The sequence below is a fragment of the Arachis hypogaea genome, chromosome 14 (assembly GCF_003086295.3).
Source record: "Arachis hypogaea cultivar Tifrunner chromosome 14, arahy.Tifrunner.gnm2.J5K5, whole genome shotgun sequence".
NCBI lineage: Eukaryota > Viridiplantae > Streptophyta > Magnoliopsida > Fabales > Fabaceae > Arachis > Arachis hypogaea.
Genome location: NC_092049.1, coordinates 102,953,969 through 102,974,542, shown reverse-complemented (window position 1 = coordinate 102,974,542; position 20,574 = coordinate 102,953,969). Strand labels below are relative to the sequence as shown.

Below are 20,574 nucleotides of genomic sequence, written 5' to 3'. Positions count from 1 at the left end.
TTTAGGATATAATCTTTATTAATATTATCTATTTGGGTCAATGTAATGTACTCTAATGTCTTTTTAATTATCTTAAAAGGCCATGGAGAGCTTATGTTTTATTTTAGTGTTTTTTTAATCCAATAATCAGGTTTAGTTTGTTTTTCATGTGTCTTAGTAGTTGTTTCTTTGTTAAGTCAAGTTAATGTTTAAGTGTTGTGTTTTGTCAGTTATAAATTAAGATGGGTTGTAATTAGGCTATGCCTACATTATCTATCCTACTATTAATATTAGTTTTATTATGTGATCTTTTATTTTGTTATCAATTTCTATTTGATATAATATCTACATTACATGTTTTATTAGTGTATTTATATGTTTTGAGTTAAAGATATCCTTCTTTCATTAGTAGTTAACATATAATAGAATCTAAGACACCTTAAATTTAAATTGATGAGATTTTCTAGATTAACTATTCCTTCTTTCATCAGTAGGTAAACATATAATATATGACTTATAATGGCAGAATCAATATAGTTTAGACTACGATATAAAAGAATAGTAGCAACAAAACTAAAAGTCTTAGTTTTATAGTACATCGCAATTATTAACAAAGGAAAGTTAGAATATCGTAATTAATTCTGTAAAGTTTGAACACTGGAATGTTCTATTAAGAATTTTATGTTTATTTAGATTAATAAAATTAGTATAAATAAACTTTCAATATATGTATGTCAACTATTAGACCGTTGTTTGTAGATGTAGTTATTATTCTATTTTCATCATTAAACAATTATTTCACAAGATCAGTTATTACTATTAAATTCATGTATATATATATATATATATATATATATATAAAAGTTCTATCTAAAGGCAGAAACACTTATCTTTACATTTATTGACATTATTAGCATTATACTTCATATATGGATTAAACCTCATTTAAAGGTATACTTTTTCTCAAGGTTCGGTATGTATAACAAAATCTATTCTCAACATTATGACTCTAAATTTTATGACTCTACAGACATATAGCATAAGTTCTGTCTCTATATTTTTTGTAAGCCATGTAGTTGAATATGTTTGATATTTTTCTTTCCATATTTGATATATATAAGTTTTATTTAAAGACAAAAATACTTATCTCTACATAGATTAAATATATTAGCATTATATCTCAGATATAGAGAGTACCTCATATAAAGGTATGTGTTATCTGACAGTTTGATATGTATGATAAATCTATCTTCAGGTTTATGTGTTAACAAGTTAAATATACCATTTTTTTACTTTTATTTATACGTGTCCTTTCCTTTTAATTATATTTGTATATTTCTTTATTATTGGAACAAATAGAAAAAGTTAAGGAATTGTTTTTTAATTATTAGAATATTAGATTAGATTAGATTATTCAATTCCATATTATTAAATTAAATTTAATTGATATTAATTAAATTCAACTCATTTCCAATAAAGTTTGCTTTTTTTTAAACAATCGCATTAATTACAAAATTTATGATGGCATCAGTATGCCAGCATCTTGCATCTTGCCTGAGGTTTTTTTGCTTGAATTCTGACATGCATTTGTGTAACTTGAACTCATTATAACTCAATGCATGTTTGCCTGTTTATTCTTCATTATTATTTGCCTCATTTATCATTTATCATGTTAGGTGGCTTCATTTTAATTCCTTTTTTCCGTTATAAATAGGATGTTCAAGTTTTTTGTTATTCCACCCAAAGTAGGAGTGTACTCTCTGCAGAATGATAGAGATGGATTTGGAACCAAGTGAGTTATTCATCAATATATTGTTCATTTTATTATAGTTTCCTCCTTCTATTTTTGTGCAGTTTATGGTGTTTTTTCATCTAACCATGCTAACGGCTTTAATTTTGTCTGCAGACATGAGTAAGAACTCTTACATTCCTGAAGATTTTGATCAAGACCGAACTTTTTATCTCCAGATTGATCCTTCTTCGGTTAGTATAACTCAATTTCAATTATATTTATAAAAGGTATATTTTTATTTTCATATATCATTGAAAGATATATATATATATATATTTTTTTTTTCCTTATAATTGTTACACTTAATTTAAATTGTAGATACTGCCTGAGATTCCATCAATTTTCTATAAAAAATACAAGGAGCAATTGAATCAAAGGATGTATTTCATTGACCTTAATGAAAACTAAGTTGAGGTATTGATTCGAAAGGGTCACTCATGTGGTTACATTTTAGCTGGGTTTGATACTTTGGTTCGATTTTATGGACTTAAAGATGGAGGATGGATGAAAGTTATGTTTATTGGGGAGGATCTTTTCTTATTTATTAAGGTAAAGGATTCGTCAATGACAACTAAGACATTTTCCTCTCCTCCTGTGAAGTTTTTTCTTGAGGTGAAACCTTCATCTGTTGATGTGAATGGGTTCTCTCTCCCCACAAGCCAGATTAATTCAGTTGGCATGTTTCTTGATGGTGATACTCAATCCCATGGATTACCAAAGCCACCCAATTCAGTATTGAGAGAGAACTATAACTCCTTTTTATATCCTGTTTCTTTTGGCTCAGTATCTACTAATACTTCTCATGGTGTTTACCATACTACACCCAATAATGAAACATTATTAACTGATTCTAGCGTTCCTTCTACTCATCCAGAACCAAATTCTGGTACTCATCAAATGATGACCGGTTGCTATGGCCCTATCCATGAGCTTGCTGTTTCCTCTTCAGTGGGCAATAACAATGATAGCTATCCACTAACAGTCTCCTTTGAATACACTGATCCAATTGCTATAAATATTGGTGGAGAATGCAATATTTCTACCACTCCTCCTGTTACTCATAATAACTCATTCGATCCTATACCCATGTCAATCCCAATGCAATATGGCTCAAGAAGTGCTGTTCAAATCACCTCAGATTATATTTCTTACCTCAAGCTTTTGTCTGATCACCAGATTTCAAACAACTATATTGTAAGTTTATTGTTTAAAATTTTATTTCATTAAACTGTCTTTTTGTATATATTTCTTCTATTTTGGTCCATAAAGTTATTTTCTGTTCCTAATTAATTTTAACATTTTATTTGTCAACATAGATACTTCCTAATGTGTTTGCTAAGAATGCATTTTCAAGTAGGCCTGATACCATAATGGTTAGGTTGGACAAATTCAGTCCAATGAAGATGGGATTACGATGGAACAATAAAAGGAATCTACAACTGTTTTTGACTAAGGGTTGGAAGTTTTTTGCAAAGATGCATAGATTCAAGGAGGGAACATTGTTGAAGTTTTCTGTTTCAAGTGGGGATGAGAGTGTGATGTACGTTAAAGTTGTGCATTTGTAAAAATACTTCACTATAAAGGATGTTAGGTCCTGTTATATTTTCATTTCTAATTTTGTGTTGAGTCTATGTTTAATTGAATGTTTATTGTAGTACGCTTTTATTATGTTTCCCTTCATGTCTGTCAGTGTTATGTAATATTGTGCTATCATGCACCATGACTCTTTTGTCGTTATGCTTCATTTAATCAAATCCCAAATTATCCTTACATTATTTTTCATCACAGTTACAGCTAAGATACATTTATTTATTACTTATTCTTTTCATAATAAATTTAGTTATAAATATCTAACTTATTATGATAGTATTTGTACAATTTATCTTCATTAATACTATACATTAATGATAATGATTTATTCAAATATTCTCTTTAACTTTATTATCTGAAATTTGCCTTTTAAGTAACTCATAAGCAAATTGAATTAACGATAAAATATACTTCTGTAGTTGTTTTATATAATACTATTTTATGTGCTTTTTTATCTATGATAGGAAGGAATTTAAACAATTATTTTTTATGTATTGTAATTATAGGACTTGATCATTTTGCATAATTCGCAGTGATTTTCACTATGTAATACATATTTTCTGCAGATTTTTTTTTTTCATTTAACATTTTAAAAAAAAAATTAGTGAAACTGATTGCATTAATTTGTTTCCTAGGTGTTCAGTAGCATATTGAATTTAAAACTACTCTTCTATTCTATTCTTATTATGCAGAATAAAAAATGTTGCAATTTATGCTTCTTTTACATTGATTATTATTGATGTATATTAACTTTTCTATCTTTAAGACTTTTAATTTCAGTATTTTGTTGCCTTTTTGTATTAAAGTACCAATGTTTACACTTTTATTGTGTTTCACCTTTTACACCTTCATCGTCTTATTCATGTTTTTTTATTCAAGTACATGATTTTTCTTCAATGGTCCTGTTTTTGAAGTACCATACTTTTCCAAGCATTTAATGTTCTCATTCATATATACCATTCCCGCCAATTGGATTAGGTATATAACAGCTAATTTTGTTAGTTTTGATATCTAATTTTGTTTGTTTTGATATCAGTTATTAAAAAATTCTGCTTTAAATAGAAAAATTATTTTCTAGAGTGTTGATTTAAAATAACACATATATATCTTTTAAATATTATTAATTGATAAATTTTTAATATTTAAAAAAATTAGATCAATTATTTTAAATATATATATATATATATATATATATATCTTTTTCAGCCAAAATAAATATTATATACAGAAAAGTTCTCTAAACATATACTGAATTTGTATGGGCCTTTAACTCTCTAATTATGCTATATAAAGAATTTCGTCATTTTATCATTTTTTTTCAAGAATTAATCATTGTGTTTGTAATAAATAATTAAAAAATTACTTAAATAATTATCTACATCCATTTTTCTTTGTTCACTATTTAATTGTATTTCTTTTCCCAAATAACCTAGATAATTAATAACTCAAAGCAACTACTATTTATATTAGGTCTCATAGTTAAGTTTTTTCCTTTCTTTTATTTGTTGTAGTTTGTATGTGGAAATGCTTTGGTATGGTTTAGCATGAGTTTTTTCTATAATCCTCACGTACTCTTTATAAATTTTTGAGTGTTTAATTGTGTTTGGTAAAAGTAACATAGTTGAAATTTATACATAAATAATATATTAATATATGATAGTCTAAATATATTCTAATAATTAGAATGAGTACATTAAAATTTTAAGATAAAATAGATTACAGATTTATTACTTTCTCTTAACACTCTAAAATTTAAGAATTATACTAAAGGCATGCATAAAAAATTAGCCACTTATCAAATATATATTAAGATACAAAATATATAAGTTAACTAATATATATATTCACACACACACACACACACACATATTGTGACTAATTTGTTGATTTTTGACGTATAAATAATACTTTAAAAATTGTTAATTATCTTAATCATTTATTAATCATATTCACACATTCTATTCAATTGTTAACTTGTAGGATTTGACACATCTCTTTCGGCACTTTGGCAGTTTAGAGAACACCTTCATCAAATTGTTAAAAATAACTCATAAGTACAAGAGAAACTCATTTTATTTACATTCGAATTTAGTTGCTTGCTTGATACTTAAGTTTGCCCGTTTTGAAAACTGACTTTGCAATTTCCATCATATATCTTCTAATTTATTATCAAGTATCTGAGTTACCTCATACAAATGTATTTACTATCATATATGAACTTTGTTCATATCTCTTTCTATGGTATTTTACAAATATAAAAAGTTAAGTCAGATAGGATTATTTGTATTAAAGAGATAGCAGTTAATTGTGTTTGTTTTGATATTAGTTATTAAAAAATTCTGCTTCGGTGTATTACATTATATGAATTGTGCAGCAGTCACATTAATTATATAGAGATAATAATAATATTTTACTCCAAATCTTTTAATGCTATAGAACTATTAGCAGTATGACATGCCTCAGTCTATGTTTAATTTTAGTTCCTTCGTTGCATCAATCAACTGATGCACATTTATAGATACCCAAAATTTAGAGTCTTCTTTTTGGTTCCATTTAAGTTTTATACATTTTTTTCTTCTTCATTGCAGAACTTCATTTTTTTTTAACAAAGAGTTATTTTGATACCATTATCTTGAGTAGGCATGGTATTAGATGACTACTAGTTGTCTCCCAAGCTTGCAAGAGCTAGGCGTATTAGCATTTTAAGAAGAAGGAGGTTGAATAAGCATTTAAATGTTGATGAAATTGGTATGTATAACTGTAAGTTTATAGTTGTTTTTAAATTTCAATTTGTATTCAATCCTGTGTACATATTAGGATGCATCTAATCATGAAGAAACATATGATATAGATTATGGTTCTCAACCGTTCCTTCCTCTTAAGAGAACTGCTTCAGCTGTTTCTAATGGGACTCTTAGTGGCTTCGTAGGAACTCATAATGGGTCTTCAATTGCTACCGGTAACTCTAATACTCAATTGTGCTCTTCATTCTTTGTTATAAATTAAATATAATGTTGGATTTCAAACAATTGATTAAATGTGATTGGTTAACTGTAGTTCATTGTAGTTACTTTCTCTTATAATTTCTTTAATTTTTCTTATTATATATGTCTAGGTCAATTACTTCTTAAGGAGAATGTACATGCTGAAAAAAAAATCTAATATCTCCAGCACTATTAATAAAAGGAAACTTACAATTAAGGAGTCATGCCAGATGGAACAAATAAGCCTGGAAACATCTGGAAAGTTAATTTCCACAACACAATTAACAGTCGGACCTATTAGGATCAGAACTCCTTTAGCAGATGTTACAAATGGTTTGTACTTCTGATAATTTGTTTTAGTTATTTATAAATTTTTATTTTTCTCTTATTTGTATTATATTTTTTTGTTAACAAGATTTTTGTTTAAATTTCTTATAGTAGGTGAGGATAAATTCAATACGCATCACTTACACCTGCATATTAACTCTAACTCTAAAGTTGACAAGGGAAAAGTTGTTATCTCTATGAACATTGCTGGTCATGATTTTGTTCTATGCTCCAATAGATCAATAGATGCTTCATCTATTTCAAATAATACTGAGAGGTTTGAATTTATATATTTTTTGGTAATTTAGTTTTTACTTTATCATCACGAATATAAACAATAGTTAACTGTATTTAAATCAGTATAAGTTTATTATTCAAAAACTATATTTATCTTTTTGTTTTTGTAGTTGTACTATAATTAATCACAAGTCTTACACCAAGAAATCAAATAAAACAATAAGGGATGTATGCAGAAGGAACAATGAAATGTTCTTATCGTGTGATAATTATCATGGTCACTCATCCAATCTTCCAAATGGATTCTGCTATGATTCCAATGCTTCAGAACTATATGAACATGAAGGTAATATAACTTTTAGAATATTAAGTAATTTATCGAATTTCAGTTTAGGTAGTATCACTGTTATTGTTTTATATTGTGTTATATATTTATTGCAGAAGAAGATGCCTTCAACGACGTTAATCTAGGAAGCAATTTCTCTATGGATTTTGACGACAATGACTTTATAGGTAAAAGTTTTAATATTCATTTTAATTACTACACTACACATTTTTGTATGCATGAGTTGTTAATCATGATTTCTAATTAACTTTATTGTCTATATATATACTCACATTAATTATCAGATGAAGAAGGTGTTACCCCACTCGAAAGTGACGAGTTAGTTCTTGATGAGGAAGGTAGTAATTATTTTGCTTGCAAAATCTTTAGCTAGCTATAGATAATTAGAATTACTTAGTTTTTTTTTGTTTTCTTTTATAGCCATACATTTATTAACTTTTTAAGATACATTTTATATTTTTCTAATTGCCAATACTTTTTTTTATCTTTTCAAAGCTTTCTGGGATGCTGGTGATCCTTCTCATACATGTATATATTGTAAAGCTTTGATGTGGGACCATGAAAAACTCTCAAAGAGTATTAATAGTGCCACTCCCCATTTTGGTTTGTGTTGTATGGATGGGAAAGTTGAGTTGCCCTTATTGAAACAAGCTCCAGAAAATCTTCAGCAGCTCCATTTTTTAGATGATGCAAAGGGTCGATACTTTCGAAAAAATATTAGGGCATTTAATTCAATGTTCTCATTCACATCAATGGCTGGTAAGATTAATCATCAAACTAACAATGGGTCTGCTCCTCCATCTTTTAGTTTGAGTGGCCAGAACTATCACTCTATTGGAAGTCTCATTCCGCAAGCGAATGAGAAACCAAAATTTGCACAACTCTACATATATGATACTGACAACGAGGTTTAAAACAGGATTAGTGCTATTCGGTAAGTTATGAACTATTTACACTAAGGGGACACCTTATATCATTATATTTATTCACATACTCATTAGTGCTTATTCAAATGTTGTTTGCATCATTTTTCAGTTTTTTTTTCTTTGTAGGCCACTAGCTTTGGTTGGTAATCTCGAAGTTGAGATTGTTGGTATCATAAAAAAAATTTTAGATGATAATAATCCTTTGGCAAAGTCATTCCGATATGCTAGGGATAGATTCACTGAGCCACATTCTATTAACATGAAGTTAAAATTGATTAGGCGAAGGAAAAAGGATGGTCGACGATACAACTTGCCTACTGCTTCAGAAGTTGCAGCATTGGTAGTTGGTGACATCGATGAATCTTTATTGGAGAGAGATATTGTACTTGAAACTAATTCGAAACAGCTAAAGAGAATTGATGTTATTCATCCACTGTATTTGGCTCTACAGTATCCTCTTATTTTCCCATATGGTGAGGATGGATATAGAACTGGAATATTAACAGCTTCTCGATATAATGTTGATGGTAAAAAAAGAGGAATACAATTAGCATGAGGGAGTTCTTTGCATTTCGACTCCAAATGAGATCTACTGAATCAAATATTTTGTTGAGTTCACGTAGGTTATTCCAGTAGTTCTTAGTTGATGCATACACTATGGTGGAGTCTGAGCGCCTTAGTTACATACGTTTTAACCAACCTAAATTGAGGGTTGAAAAGTATAACTTATTACATGAATGCTTGGTTAGGGGTGAAGCTAATGCTGTATCAACCGGTCAAAGGGTAATTCTTCCAAGCAGTTTTACTGGTGGACCTAGATACATGTTCAATAACTGCAAAGATGCATTTGCAATTTGCAAGCATTTTGGCTATCCAAGTTTTTTTGTCACTATGACATGCAATCCTGAGTGGGATGAGATAAAGCGTTTACTAAGAGGTACTGGCCTTAAAGCAGAGGATCGTCCTGATATTACATCAACGATTTTCAAGATTAAGCTAAATAAGTTGATAAGAGATTTTAAGTATGATGACATTTTTGGAAAGATTTCTGCATGTAAGTCATAATAGTTTATTATAAATTATACTATAAGTTTTTTAAATAACTACTTATTATACTAATGCCAGTCGTTGTTATATTTTTAGATGTATGTACTATTGAATTTCAGAAGAGAAGCCTTCCTCATGCTCATATTCTTTTGTTCATGCATCCTCTTTCAAGGCCAAGGTCTCCTGGTGATATTGATAAGTTGATATCAGCCCAAATACTAGATAAACATAGAAAACCTAAATTATATGCTGCTGTTGAGAAATTCATGGTTCATGGTCCATGTGGGAAGCATAACAAGAATATCCCTTGCATGGTAAATGGGATGTGCTCCAAATATTTTCCTAAACTATTCAGAGAACATACTGTTATTGATGAAGCTGGATTTCCGAAGTATTGTAGGCCAGACAACGGACGCACCATTAACAAAAAAAGTGCTATTCTTTCTAACTCTTTTGTTGTCCCTTATAACCCAACTTTGTTGTTAAGGTATGGCTGTCACATTAATGTTGAACATACTTGCCAGACTTCTGCAATCAAATATTTATTTAAGTATGTTCACAAGGGTAATGATCGTGTAACAGCTTCATTTTATCAGACTTCAGATAATGGTCATGTTTCTCCTATTGTAGATGAGATTAAAAACTATTATGATTGTAGATATATATCAGCATGTGAAGCTGCTTGGAGATTATATGGCTATGATATACAGGTAAAAGAGCCTGCGGTTATCAGACTTCCATTTCACTTACCAGATGAAAATCCTATTGTTTTTAAGGATTATGAGAATATTCAAGATGTCATTAGCCGCGCTGACACGAAGTTAACAAAATTGCAATCATGGTTTATTGTTAATAAGTTCTTTCCATTCGCCAGGTCTTTGACCTATTGTGAATTTCCGTGTAAATTTGTTTGGAAGGATGACATCTCGATGTAGATTCCTAGAAAACACGGTTTTTCTATTGGTAGATTGACCCATGTACCTAGAGGCAATGATGAGGATTATTATCTGAGACTTCTTCTAAACATTCAAAAGGGTTGCACCAGCTTTGAAGACTTACGTACTGTTGATGGTGTTGCACACAGTAGTTTCAAAGAAGCATGTTATGCATTAGGTCTTCTACAAGATGACAAAGAATTCATTGATGCTATTATTGAAGCAAGTACATGGGCTTCAGCTAACTATGTTCGTGACCTTTTTGTCATGCTTCTGATATCCAATAACATTGCTTGCCCTGATTTTGTCTGGGATAGATGCTATAAAGAATTGTCGGAGGATATCTTATTTGAACAAAGAAGGATTCATCATTTGGAAGGTATTTAGTTTAAACATGAGTGATTTTTATGCTTAATTTATTTTTAACGTAATATTTGCATGAGTCTGAAATATGTAGTCATGTATTAACCTTTTTTTTTTGCCAGATCTTCAATTGTCTGATGAGCAGATCATGAATTTGACACTTGCAAAGCTTGAGGACAGAATGCAAAGTAATGGAAGGTCTCTTAAAGAGTTTGAGTGTATGCCTTACCCGTCATTAGATGATGTAAATGTTTTAGAGGATCGGTTAGTATTGGATGAACTTAATTTTGATCGTTCTTTACTTACTCAACAATATATACAGTCGCTAAACACCATGACAGATGAACAACGTACTGCATTTGACATTATCATTGATTCTGTAAATAATGATCGTGGAGGGTTTTTCTTTTTATATGGTTATGGAGGAACTGGGAAGACATTTATATGGAGGACTCTTTCTGCTTATTTAAGAAGTAGTGGGAACACTGTTCTTAATGTTGCTTCAAGTGGCATTGCTTCTTTATTACTTCCTAATGGTCGTACTGCTCACTCAAGATTCAAGATACCATTAAGCATAAATGAGGATTCTATTTGCAACATAAAGCAAGGCACTCCTCTTTCTAAGCTGATATGTAAGGCAAAACTTATTATATGGGATGAGGCTCCAATGTTAAGCAAGTATTGTTATGAAGCTCTTGACAAATCTTTGAAAGATATCCTTAGATTTGAACCATCATTTAATACAGATATTCCCTTTGGCGGCAAAGTTGTTGTACTTGGTGGAGACTTCAGGCATATTCTTCCAGTAATACCAATGGGCTCGCGTCAAGACATAGTGCAAGCATCCATTAGTTCTTCTTATCTATGGCAATTTTGCACAATCTTAAAGCTTTCAAAGAACATGAGGCTTACTGCTGGAGGTACTATTGAAGTTGATAATGATCTCAAAGAGTTTGCACAATGGTTAATTTAAATTGGCGATGGGTTGGCAGGTGATTCAACAGATGGTGAGTCTGAGGTAGTCATCCCTAAAGACATTCTAATTAATGATACTGATGATGGGTTTCATAATTTGGTTACATTTGTCTATGCGGATTTATTGTTGAACTTGAATAACATTGATTATTTCAAGGAGCGCACAATTCTAGCACCTACGCTCGAAGTTGTGCATGATGTCAACAATACAATAATGGAATACATTAATGCTGATGAAAAAGTGTATCTTAGTTCGGACTCATTATGTGCTGAAGAGGGCAACATGGAATATGAGATGGATGCTATGTAACACCTTAACTTCTAGCACGTCATGATCGTACTAAGAATAAGGCGTTACGACTCTATTTTCCTTTTATTAGCTATTTAATATTGAGCCTCTACACGTTAACTGGTCGATAGTTTTTAAGAAAAACGAAATTCCTTTTAGTTTGGTATATACTTCAAACTCAACTATGTCAGATAAACATATACTCACATAATTAAGATTAATACATAATAATTATGCATACAAGACTTAAATAAAAACCTACCCCTCTGTAAAAATACAACACTTTACAATATCAAGGGCGAGGGAACTAAACCCAAAAGCAACTAGCCAAACAAGCCTTCTATGTCCGTAGCTCTTGAACTAGCCATCCTATCTGTACCTCTGAAAAGGTTTTTAAAAAACTTTGGGGTGAGAACAAAGCCACACGTTCTCAGTAGGGAACATGAACGCCGCAATATATAGAGTAAATACAAATAGCTAATTCATATCATAAAAAATTTCACTTAAAACAGTTTTAAATTCCTTTCTTTAAATCTCGTTACTTAAATAAAATCCCAGTCACATTAACAATTCCTTATCCATAAACAACATTTCTAAATACATTATTAAGACCACAACTCAAGTAAAATATCCATCAAACACACAAGAAAATCACCAAAAAACAACAGCACAGTCACAAATAAACAAAATAAAGCAAACGCAATCAAATGTAAATGCGCAAACAAGATGATGCATGCCTGTTCCTAGCGCAGGCCATGAGCTCATGCGTCGGTTGTCTACCCACAACCCGACGTTACTCGGAGTGAACCCCGAATATGGTCCCTTTACTGTGTCAATTAGACACCTTGGCATCACGGTTACCCGTTTCAATTATGCCTCATTATAATAACAGTTCAATGTGTATCACAGTAAGGAACAGTGCTATCAATTAGGCGAACATTCCCGCATTAGCAATCTCAGGCTATCCATTAGGCGGGCACTTTTGCATTAGCAGTTTGGCACAAGGCCCATTCAACATACACTTTTCATAATTTACTTATTCATTTCAATTATCTCTTTCAAACATGGTTTCTCATTTACTTTCTCTTTATCATGCCTCCGCATCACCAACACTGTAAGACATACCTCCGCATCACCGCCTAATTATACATACCTCCGCACCACCGTCTAATTATACATATCTCCGCATCACCCATTAACCTTAAACATTCTTGGAGACAACTTACACATTTACATTTAACTAAGTTCCTGAACTTTTATAGGAATTCGGACATAATCTCCTCTAAAATAGCACTAAAACCACCCTTACGGGTTCCCTCAGCTTTAACAACGTTCAAACTTTCCTTAACAATTTACCAGGTAAACATTCTTAATTGGTCATTATACTCTCTTTAATCCCTTTAGTTATTGTAAAAACACGGGTTTAGAAAATAAAACTTGGTTCTGGGGCATTCCTATCATAAATTGAAATTTGTACAAATCTTTCAAAAATTCTACTATCATTGCAGAAAAAACAGCAGCGAGTAGTCAATTTGTTAAATTCACTAAAAATTCAATTCTCACCCGTTGCCTTTCAAAATTCATGTACTTAAAAAAGACTCTTCCAGATTTCTAGAAAACTAAATTTTAGACTATTACCATGTCGCATGTAAAAGTTATAAGGTTAGGAACACAGCCCTGCCTCATACAAATCTGTTTTCAAAATCCAGCAAGCAACTCACACTTTTTGTAACATATCTAATTGGTTAAAAAGAGTTTTGACACGAAATTTAAACTGAATATTTTAGACACATAAAGCTTGAAACTGCCGTTGGTTTCAGCCCAAATACTCATCAGAATTATGAATTAAGTGAATTGAAAGTTGGTGCTTCTGTAATAAAGAAACAGAATTTTCTGCTGAAACCATCAATCTTCAAAAATTCATTTCTCCCAATCCACTTATCAATTAATTCTCAAATTTTTACGAGATATTAAAAAAAAATTAAAGTTTCATATAAAAATAATTTCATCTAAAATTATAATCCGGAATGCTCCCAGAAATTCGTTCATCCTGCTGCCAATTATGCAGAAATTGTAGAAATTCTGCATAATGCACTTCCAACAACCTCTCATGCCAAATCTTATATTCAAGCCTAGGATTCATCTAAAACCACATTTCTAACTTTCTTTTGACTAACCAAAGTTGCCCAAGAACTCTTAATTCAATATATTACAATTTCATATCATAGGTGCAACAGCATCCATTCTTCAGCATCTCATCTATAACAACATATCAAGTTCTGATTCATCAAATGAATTTCTAGCAACCATAGCAACATTCCATACACAAAATCAACATCAACAAGTACTAATAGCAAGTATAAATTCAAAATACACAACATCGTCAATAATTACTACATTAAATCATTAAACCAATCACCAACTACAACCATGATTCAACTCAATTCCAACAATTATTCACGCAAAGCAACCATAAACCATTTGCAGTTACTCATTTAATTTTAATGGCATTCATAACTTAAAACATTTATTTTTAAAACAAATCCCCTACCTCAATTAACCGAAACTCGAAGAAATCCATAACCGCGACAATCTCCCTTTTTTTTTCTTCCTATCTCGCAGCAGCAGTAACCTCACACAGAACCAGCAACAGCTACAACAGTCCCAAAACAGCATCGATACCAACACTAGTTGTAGCAGATATTAGAAGCAAAGTGGCGGAGCTAAAATAAGAATACATGTGACTATGATCAGAACAAGAACATGGCAGAGGGATAAGTTTGAAGTAGAACAAGAATGAGAGGGTTACAGTTTCAGAAAGGGAGGATTCGAAACCAGAACAGCAACTCCAGGGTTCTTCTCCAGCATCAAGGGCAACGTTTGGTTCACCACCATCAGTGGCACACGGCCCGACGGCGGACTACGCCCGCGGTCATGGCGGCAGCGGCGGCAACAATGGCTGCGACAACAGCTCCTCTGGCGCACTTGCTTCCTCTCCCTCCGTGACGGCAAGGCACGAACGGCGGCGACCCTTCCTTCGTGACATGACAGTGATGAGACGAGCTCGACATGGACGGCGCGACGAAGAGTTGAACGGCGGCGATACCCAGCCGCCAACGCCACGCCCTTCTTCATCTCTTCTTCCTCGCGGTTCCCTCACTCTCTGGATCTCCATCTCTCATTTCTCTTCCTCTGATTTCTCTTCTTTTTTTTTTATTTTGTTTGCTGAAGTTGTATTGTGTGTAGAGGTTGGTGGTGGTAAGTGAGTCATGAGGGAGTGTGAGCGTGGCTAATAGAAGAATGCACAGGTGGTAGGGGTTATACGTGTAGGTGAATTGGGTAATAGGTTAGGGTTTAAATTTGAGGATTAGGGTTTTGGGTATGAAATTGGGGATTTTGGGTATGAAATTGGGGATTTTGGGTAATTTAGTAATTTTAATAAAATTAAAGAATAATATAGTAATTGAAAACTAATTCCAAATCCATTAATAATATCCACAAAATTATCATTTAATCATCATTTACAAATTATTTTCAACTCAATATTCTAATTCAATATTTGAAGATAATCAAATTAATTTTCTTTAAATTATAAAATAGAGTTAAAAATCTAATTATTAAAGCATATAAAATCCTCATTGTTTTTAAATCACCAAAGCTTTAAATCAATAATTAAAAGTACTCAATTAATACAAAAATTTCTGAAAATATGCTTTCGAATAAATAAAATAAATCATAAATAATTTATTATTTAATTTTCAAAATTTGGGGTCTTACATGCTATCACAACTGATGTGTTAAATTCGATAAATTGCTCAGGCTTGCCTAGCCACCAGTTGAAACTCAAAGTTGGTGTACCTGTTATGCTATTGAGGAATATAGACCAAAGCAATGTGTAATACCCGGTCTAACTGAAATTAATTAAATAATAAGTTAAATAGGAGCGAATACGGTTGGAAGATTTGGCAATTGGAATTTGATGATTTAAATATGATATTTGGATTCAGTGAATTTTTCCGAGTCGGAAGACATAGTTTTCTACGTAAAAGCGCGCAGTGGAATTTTGACCGGTAGTACCGGCTGAGACCTGTCTGGTATTGCAGCTGAGAAAATTGATTATGAGTAAGTAGGATTAAGAAATGAGGAATTATAATTAGGGGAGGTAGAAATATTTGAAATGCGATTTAGAGCGCTAATCTTAAAGGTTTTGGTCCAAAATTGGGCCAACGGACAAAAATAAGTGAACTGGGCCTAAGTGGGCCCAAGACCCAACATATATAAACATTAGTTATGAGCATTTCAGCTCATTTTGCCCTAAAGAAGGGGTGTTGGGCGCTGAAATTGGGAAGAGAGAAGAGAAGAGAGAAAACCTAACTCTCTTTGATCTTCAAACCACCATAACTTGAGCTACGGAGCTCCGATTGACGAGCCGGTTGTGGCCACGCGTTGCTCTTCTCATCCTCTACAATTCTATCTAAATTTGGTGGTGAGTATTTCATTCATCTCTGCCCAGTTTTCGAAATTCCCCACTGTTACACGTTTTTGGGTAGTTAGTGTTGAAATCTTGTGATTTTGGGTGTTTAGGGATACTCCAACATGGATTCTAAGTGGGTTCTATCCCTACTTCATATGGGCTGAGGTAAGAAGTGCTCAAACCCTTGTAATTTGTCATTTTTATGAGCCCTAAGTTGATGTATGTATGTGATATTGGTTATGTTAGTGTATTTGGTGATGTTGGTGCACAATTGGGAGATTGGTATTGCTTGAGGAGCTTTGGTAAGGCTTGGAGCTAAGGTTGGTGAAGAATTCCAAAGAAGAAGCTCAATTGGTTTGGCTACAAGAGGTACAGTTTAAGTTTCATTTAAGTACCATGTGTTGTGATGAGAATTCCTAGGCTAGATGCCCCTAGGATTAAGTTTGGATTATGTAAATGGTTGGTGCTAATATGCAAGTTGATATGTAACGTGAATTAATGATTGGGTTGAGAATTGTGTGACCTTGTATGCTTGGTGTATTGAGAATTTGATGTACTGGGTAATGAGTATTGATTTTTGTGGTTTATGCATTTAAATTGTGAAAATTGGGCCGGAGGCCGTGAATTTTGGGCCGGAGGCCGGAAAGAGGTAAGAAAGGTAAGTCGATATGTGCATTGTATGATGGTACAAGTGATTGGATGAATTTCAGATAATGAATATATGAATGATTAGGTTGGTTATTGAATAATAAGGTTTGAGAAGTTGAAGTGTGGAATTTGGTAATTTTGGGTGAATTTATGTAGATGAGGTATGTTTGGTTCGGTTGAGATATATTATGTGATCATATATGTGATTATGATTATTGATGCCTTGATGGTATGATGATGCATTAGAGATATGTATGTTGTGATATATGCTTGGGGAATGATTAAGGTTGATTTGTGGGTGAAATCACGTGATAGTGAGTATGATATTGATTATGTATAATGATGGTTGATTGGAAATGGTATTATTGGAAATTGGGATGAGGAAGGATGTATGACATGATATTGTGTTTGTCCTTTAGCCATTTGATTGAGAAGTGTTAAAATGGTTGGATGTGGTTTTGGGAATTTTTGGTAAAGTGTCAGTGTGTGAGTTGAGGATGGCTTGATGTGGATTTTGGTACATTTTGATTGATTTCAAAAAGGGTTGAAATTGGCATGTTTTGGTTGATTTTGAAAAGAGTTGAAAATTGCTTGTTTTGAAAATGGCACCTTGTGGTTTTGTATGAAAATATGGTTTTTGGACACACTTTGACGGGACATAACTTGGACTACGAATCTCTGTTTTGTGCCAAATCTGTTTAGAAATGAAATTGGATCCGGGATGTCCATGCCGTTCGAAGAATGGGTGAAAAATGATTTAAAATGAGAAAGTTATGTCCGTCGGAAGATTGGGGGTTGAATCTGTAAATTCTGCAGCTTTTAACTTAGAAAATTTTTAGCAGAATGACCCTCCACACGTAGGCGCACTTGGCGCGTACGCGTCGTTCTTCAAGAAGGCACCATCCACGGGTGCGCGTGGTGTGCGCGTGCGCATCGATGCGCTGCACCCAATGCCCAGCTATTTTCCAGAGAGTTGTGCCAGTTTTGTGCCTGGGCGCAAGAGCACCCACGCGTACGCGTGGCTGACGCTTGCGCGCCGTTTGGATATTTTTCAACTCGCGTGTTCGCGCGTATGACGTTTTCGCGTCGATGAGTTTTTGGCCATCCGCGCGTGCGCGTGGAGTGCGCGTACGCGTGGCCCTGTTTTCATGCCAAAGATAGTTTTTGAGTTTTTAAAGCCAAATCTCATACTTCTAAGCCTCCAATCTCATCCCTTAGGTATTAAATCATTATGATATGCCTAGCAATGAGGAAGGAACTAGGGAATGTGGTAACTTGCGAGTGAAGCAAGGGAAAAGGTTATGATCAATGATGATCAGATATGATTATATGAGATATGGAGGGTGACGGTGGAAGTACCGTGTAAGCCATGAGCCGAAAGGCTATAATTATTGATAAATGGCCGGTTCTTGATTGAACCATGGGCCGGATGGCTGAGTTATTGCCGGGTTACGGTAAGGCCATTATTGTTTATGGCTGAGTATAAATGCCTATATGATTAATAAATGAATGTGTTACATGGATAACAATGAAAAAGGTTGAAATGTGATGTGTGACCCCGGGTAGTAGGCAGTGGCGTTGTTCACTTGCTCCGGGTATGAGACGGGAAAGGATGTTTATGATAAATGAGTTTAATTATGGAGTTTTGAACACATGTGTATTTGTGATACCTGGGTAGTAGTAAGGTGGTGGTTCGTCCCGCTTGCTCCAGGTTAATGTTTGAGATTTGATAACAGTGATGATTGCTTCTAAACTGAACGAATGTATGTTTTGAGATCCTGGGTAGTAGCAAGGGTTGTGGTTCGTCCCACTTGCTCCAGGACAGAGATTGAGACCCTGGGTAGTAGCAAGGGTTGTGGTTTGTCCCACTTGCTCCAGGTCAGAGATTGTGACGCCTGGGTAGTAGCGGCAGTAGTGGTGAATCCACTCGCTCCAGGTTGAGCTTGTAAACACCCGCCTGGGTAGTAGCCGCAGTAGTGGTTATTCCACTGGCTCTGGGTTGAGCGGGTAGTAGCAAGGGGGTTGTAGCTCAAACCTACTTGCTCCGCAATGGGTGTTTCTGTCCAATGGTTAGCTACCAGGACATGTCGGGTTGGCTATATAACCGACAGATGATATCATCAGCCATAGGGCAGGCATTCATCATTTGCATATGTTTGAATTGTTTGGATTTGCCATTTGTTTTGGATTTCTACATCATATATGCCATGTTACCTGACTATATGCTACTTGTTCTACTTGTACCATATTTGTGTATTACTTGCTTGTATTGCTTGTGTTTGTACAACTGAGAGGCCCCTCATGCTGGTGTCGGTGGGTGTGAGGGCTGTTCTTGATGGGATGAATTGATGATGCGATTGCATGATGATGATGATTATTGAATGAGATAACTGGAGCTCCCTGGGTAGACGTAGTGATGTGGTTTCACTAGCTCCAGGCGAGTGTATGATGTATTGATATAGAATTGCTGAGGCAGAACAACTGGTGATGGTTTTGCTTATACTTCTGAGTCTGATTCGTGGAAGAGTCAGCGAGTTGGGAAACATGTGAAACATGAATTAAATTTAGCACTCCCTTATGACAGTTGCCTATTCATGGATTAGCGAGAACCTAGGATGAATAATTGGTGAAGAAGTTTAGGATGCTTAGTGAGTTTTTATTGCAGTACATTGAATTTATTTGGCACTTTTACCGTACTGGGAACCCATGGGCCCGGGGTTCTCATTCCGTATATATCTCTTGTTTTTCAGATACAGGTCCAGGTGCTCAGAAGTGAGCTGTGGTTCGTCTGAGAGACGGCGAAGATATTTATTTTCTCTACTTTGTGTTTTGCTTAGAATCTCTCCACCTTTGTTTTGAAAAGATTATATTATGTATTGAACTCTTTTGGAACTTGCCTATAGAGGCTCTTATGTTTCCTTTGGGAGAGATTAGGATATACTGTTGTCATCTACTTTCATACTGTACCCTAGCCGGCCTAAACTTCGCGGGTCGCGACTAGTGGCTATTTACTTATGTTATAAATATCTATCTGTTATCTATCTCTTAATCTCCTTTATGCCTTGTCCATATATCGCGTTTGGCTTAGCAGTTTAACTTTTCGTTGTCGAAACGCTCTGATACGTCTTCGTGATTTTATTTCTACTCTTTTCAGGCTTCTCGATTAATACTCCTTTCGAAAATTACCTATATTTATATATTAAAAATCCACCTGAGAGTCGTACCACCGTAATATCATTGACTTATGACTCGAGCATAAGGATTTGAATATTAGGGTGTTACACAATGGATTTTGTAATGGTACTCGATTACAAGTTCGAAGATTAGGTAATCATGTCATTGAATGCAATATCTTGACAGGTGACAAGTGTGGCGAAATAGTTCTAATTCCACGGATGAATATGGTGCCTAACAATGAAACACTTCCATTCAGGTTCCAACGTAGACAATTTCCTCTTATAGTCTCCCTTGCAATGACCATCAATAAATCTCAAGGTCAAACTCTAAGCATAGTGGGGTTATACTTACCCAAACCTGTTTTTATGCATGGTCAATTATATGTTGCTTTGTCTAGGGTCAAGTCTAAAAAGGGCTTGAGAGTTTTAATAAAGAACAATGGCTCACTAAGTGATAGTTCTACCTTGAATGTTGTGTATAGGGAG

General features: G+C 33.5%; 1 protein-coding gene and 1 long non-coding RNA gene across 2 annotated transcripts; one reads left to right on the top strand and one right to left on the bottom strand.

Moving 5' to 3' along the window:
- The first annotated feature begins 8,838 nt into the window (after nucleotides 1–8,838).
- Nucleotides 8,839–11,811, top strand: LOC112742836 (uncharacterized). The gene is made up of 5 exons (XM_025792074.1): nucleotides 8,839–9,235; nucleotides 9,325–10,102; nucleotides 10,196–10,542; nucleotides 10,649–11,446; nucleotides 11,519–11,811. Exons 1-5 carry the CDS (start codon nucleotides 8,839–8,841, stop codon nucleotides 11,809–11,811), a joined length of 2,613 nt encoding a protein of 870 aa, XP_025647859.1.
- Nucleotides 11,812–14,170: 2,359 nt separating this feature from the next.
- On the bottom strand, nucleotides 14,171–14,994 carry LOC112743604 (uncharacterized). Its single transcript, XR_011871839.1, has 2 exons — nucleotides 14,600–14,994; nucleotides 14,171–14,513 (listed from the first exon to the last, which is right to left on the bottom strand). It is a non-coding gene; the product is annotated as an uncharacterized lncRNA (long non-coding RNA).
- Nucleotides 14,995–20,574: the final 5,580 nt, after the last annotated feature.

Excerpts from the sequence above, each read along its gene's own strand:
- LOC112742836 (XM_025792074.1), top strand. The coding sequence starts at position 8,839 with ATGGTGGAGTCTGAGCGCCTTAGTTACATACGTTTTAACCAACCTAAA. Across the intron at positions 9,236-9,324 it reads TTTTGGAAAGATTTCTGCAT|ATGTATGTACTATTGAATTT; the intron begins GTAAGTCATAAT and ends TTATATTTTTAG. Across the intron at positions 10,543-10,648 it reads AAGGATTCATCATTTGGAAG|ATCTTCAATTGTCTGATGAG; the intron begins GTATTTAGTTTA and ends TTTTTTTGCCAG.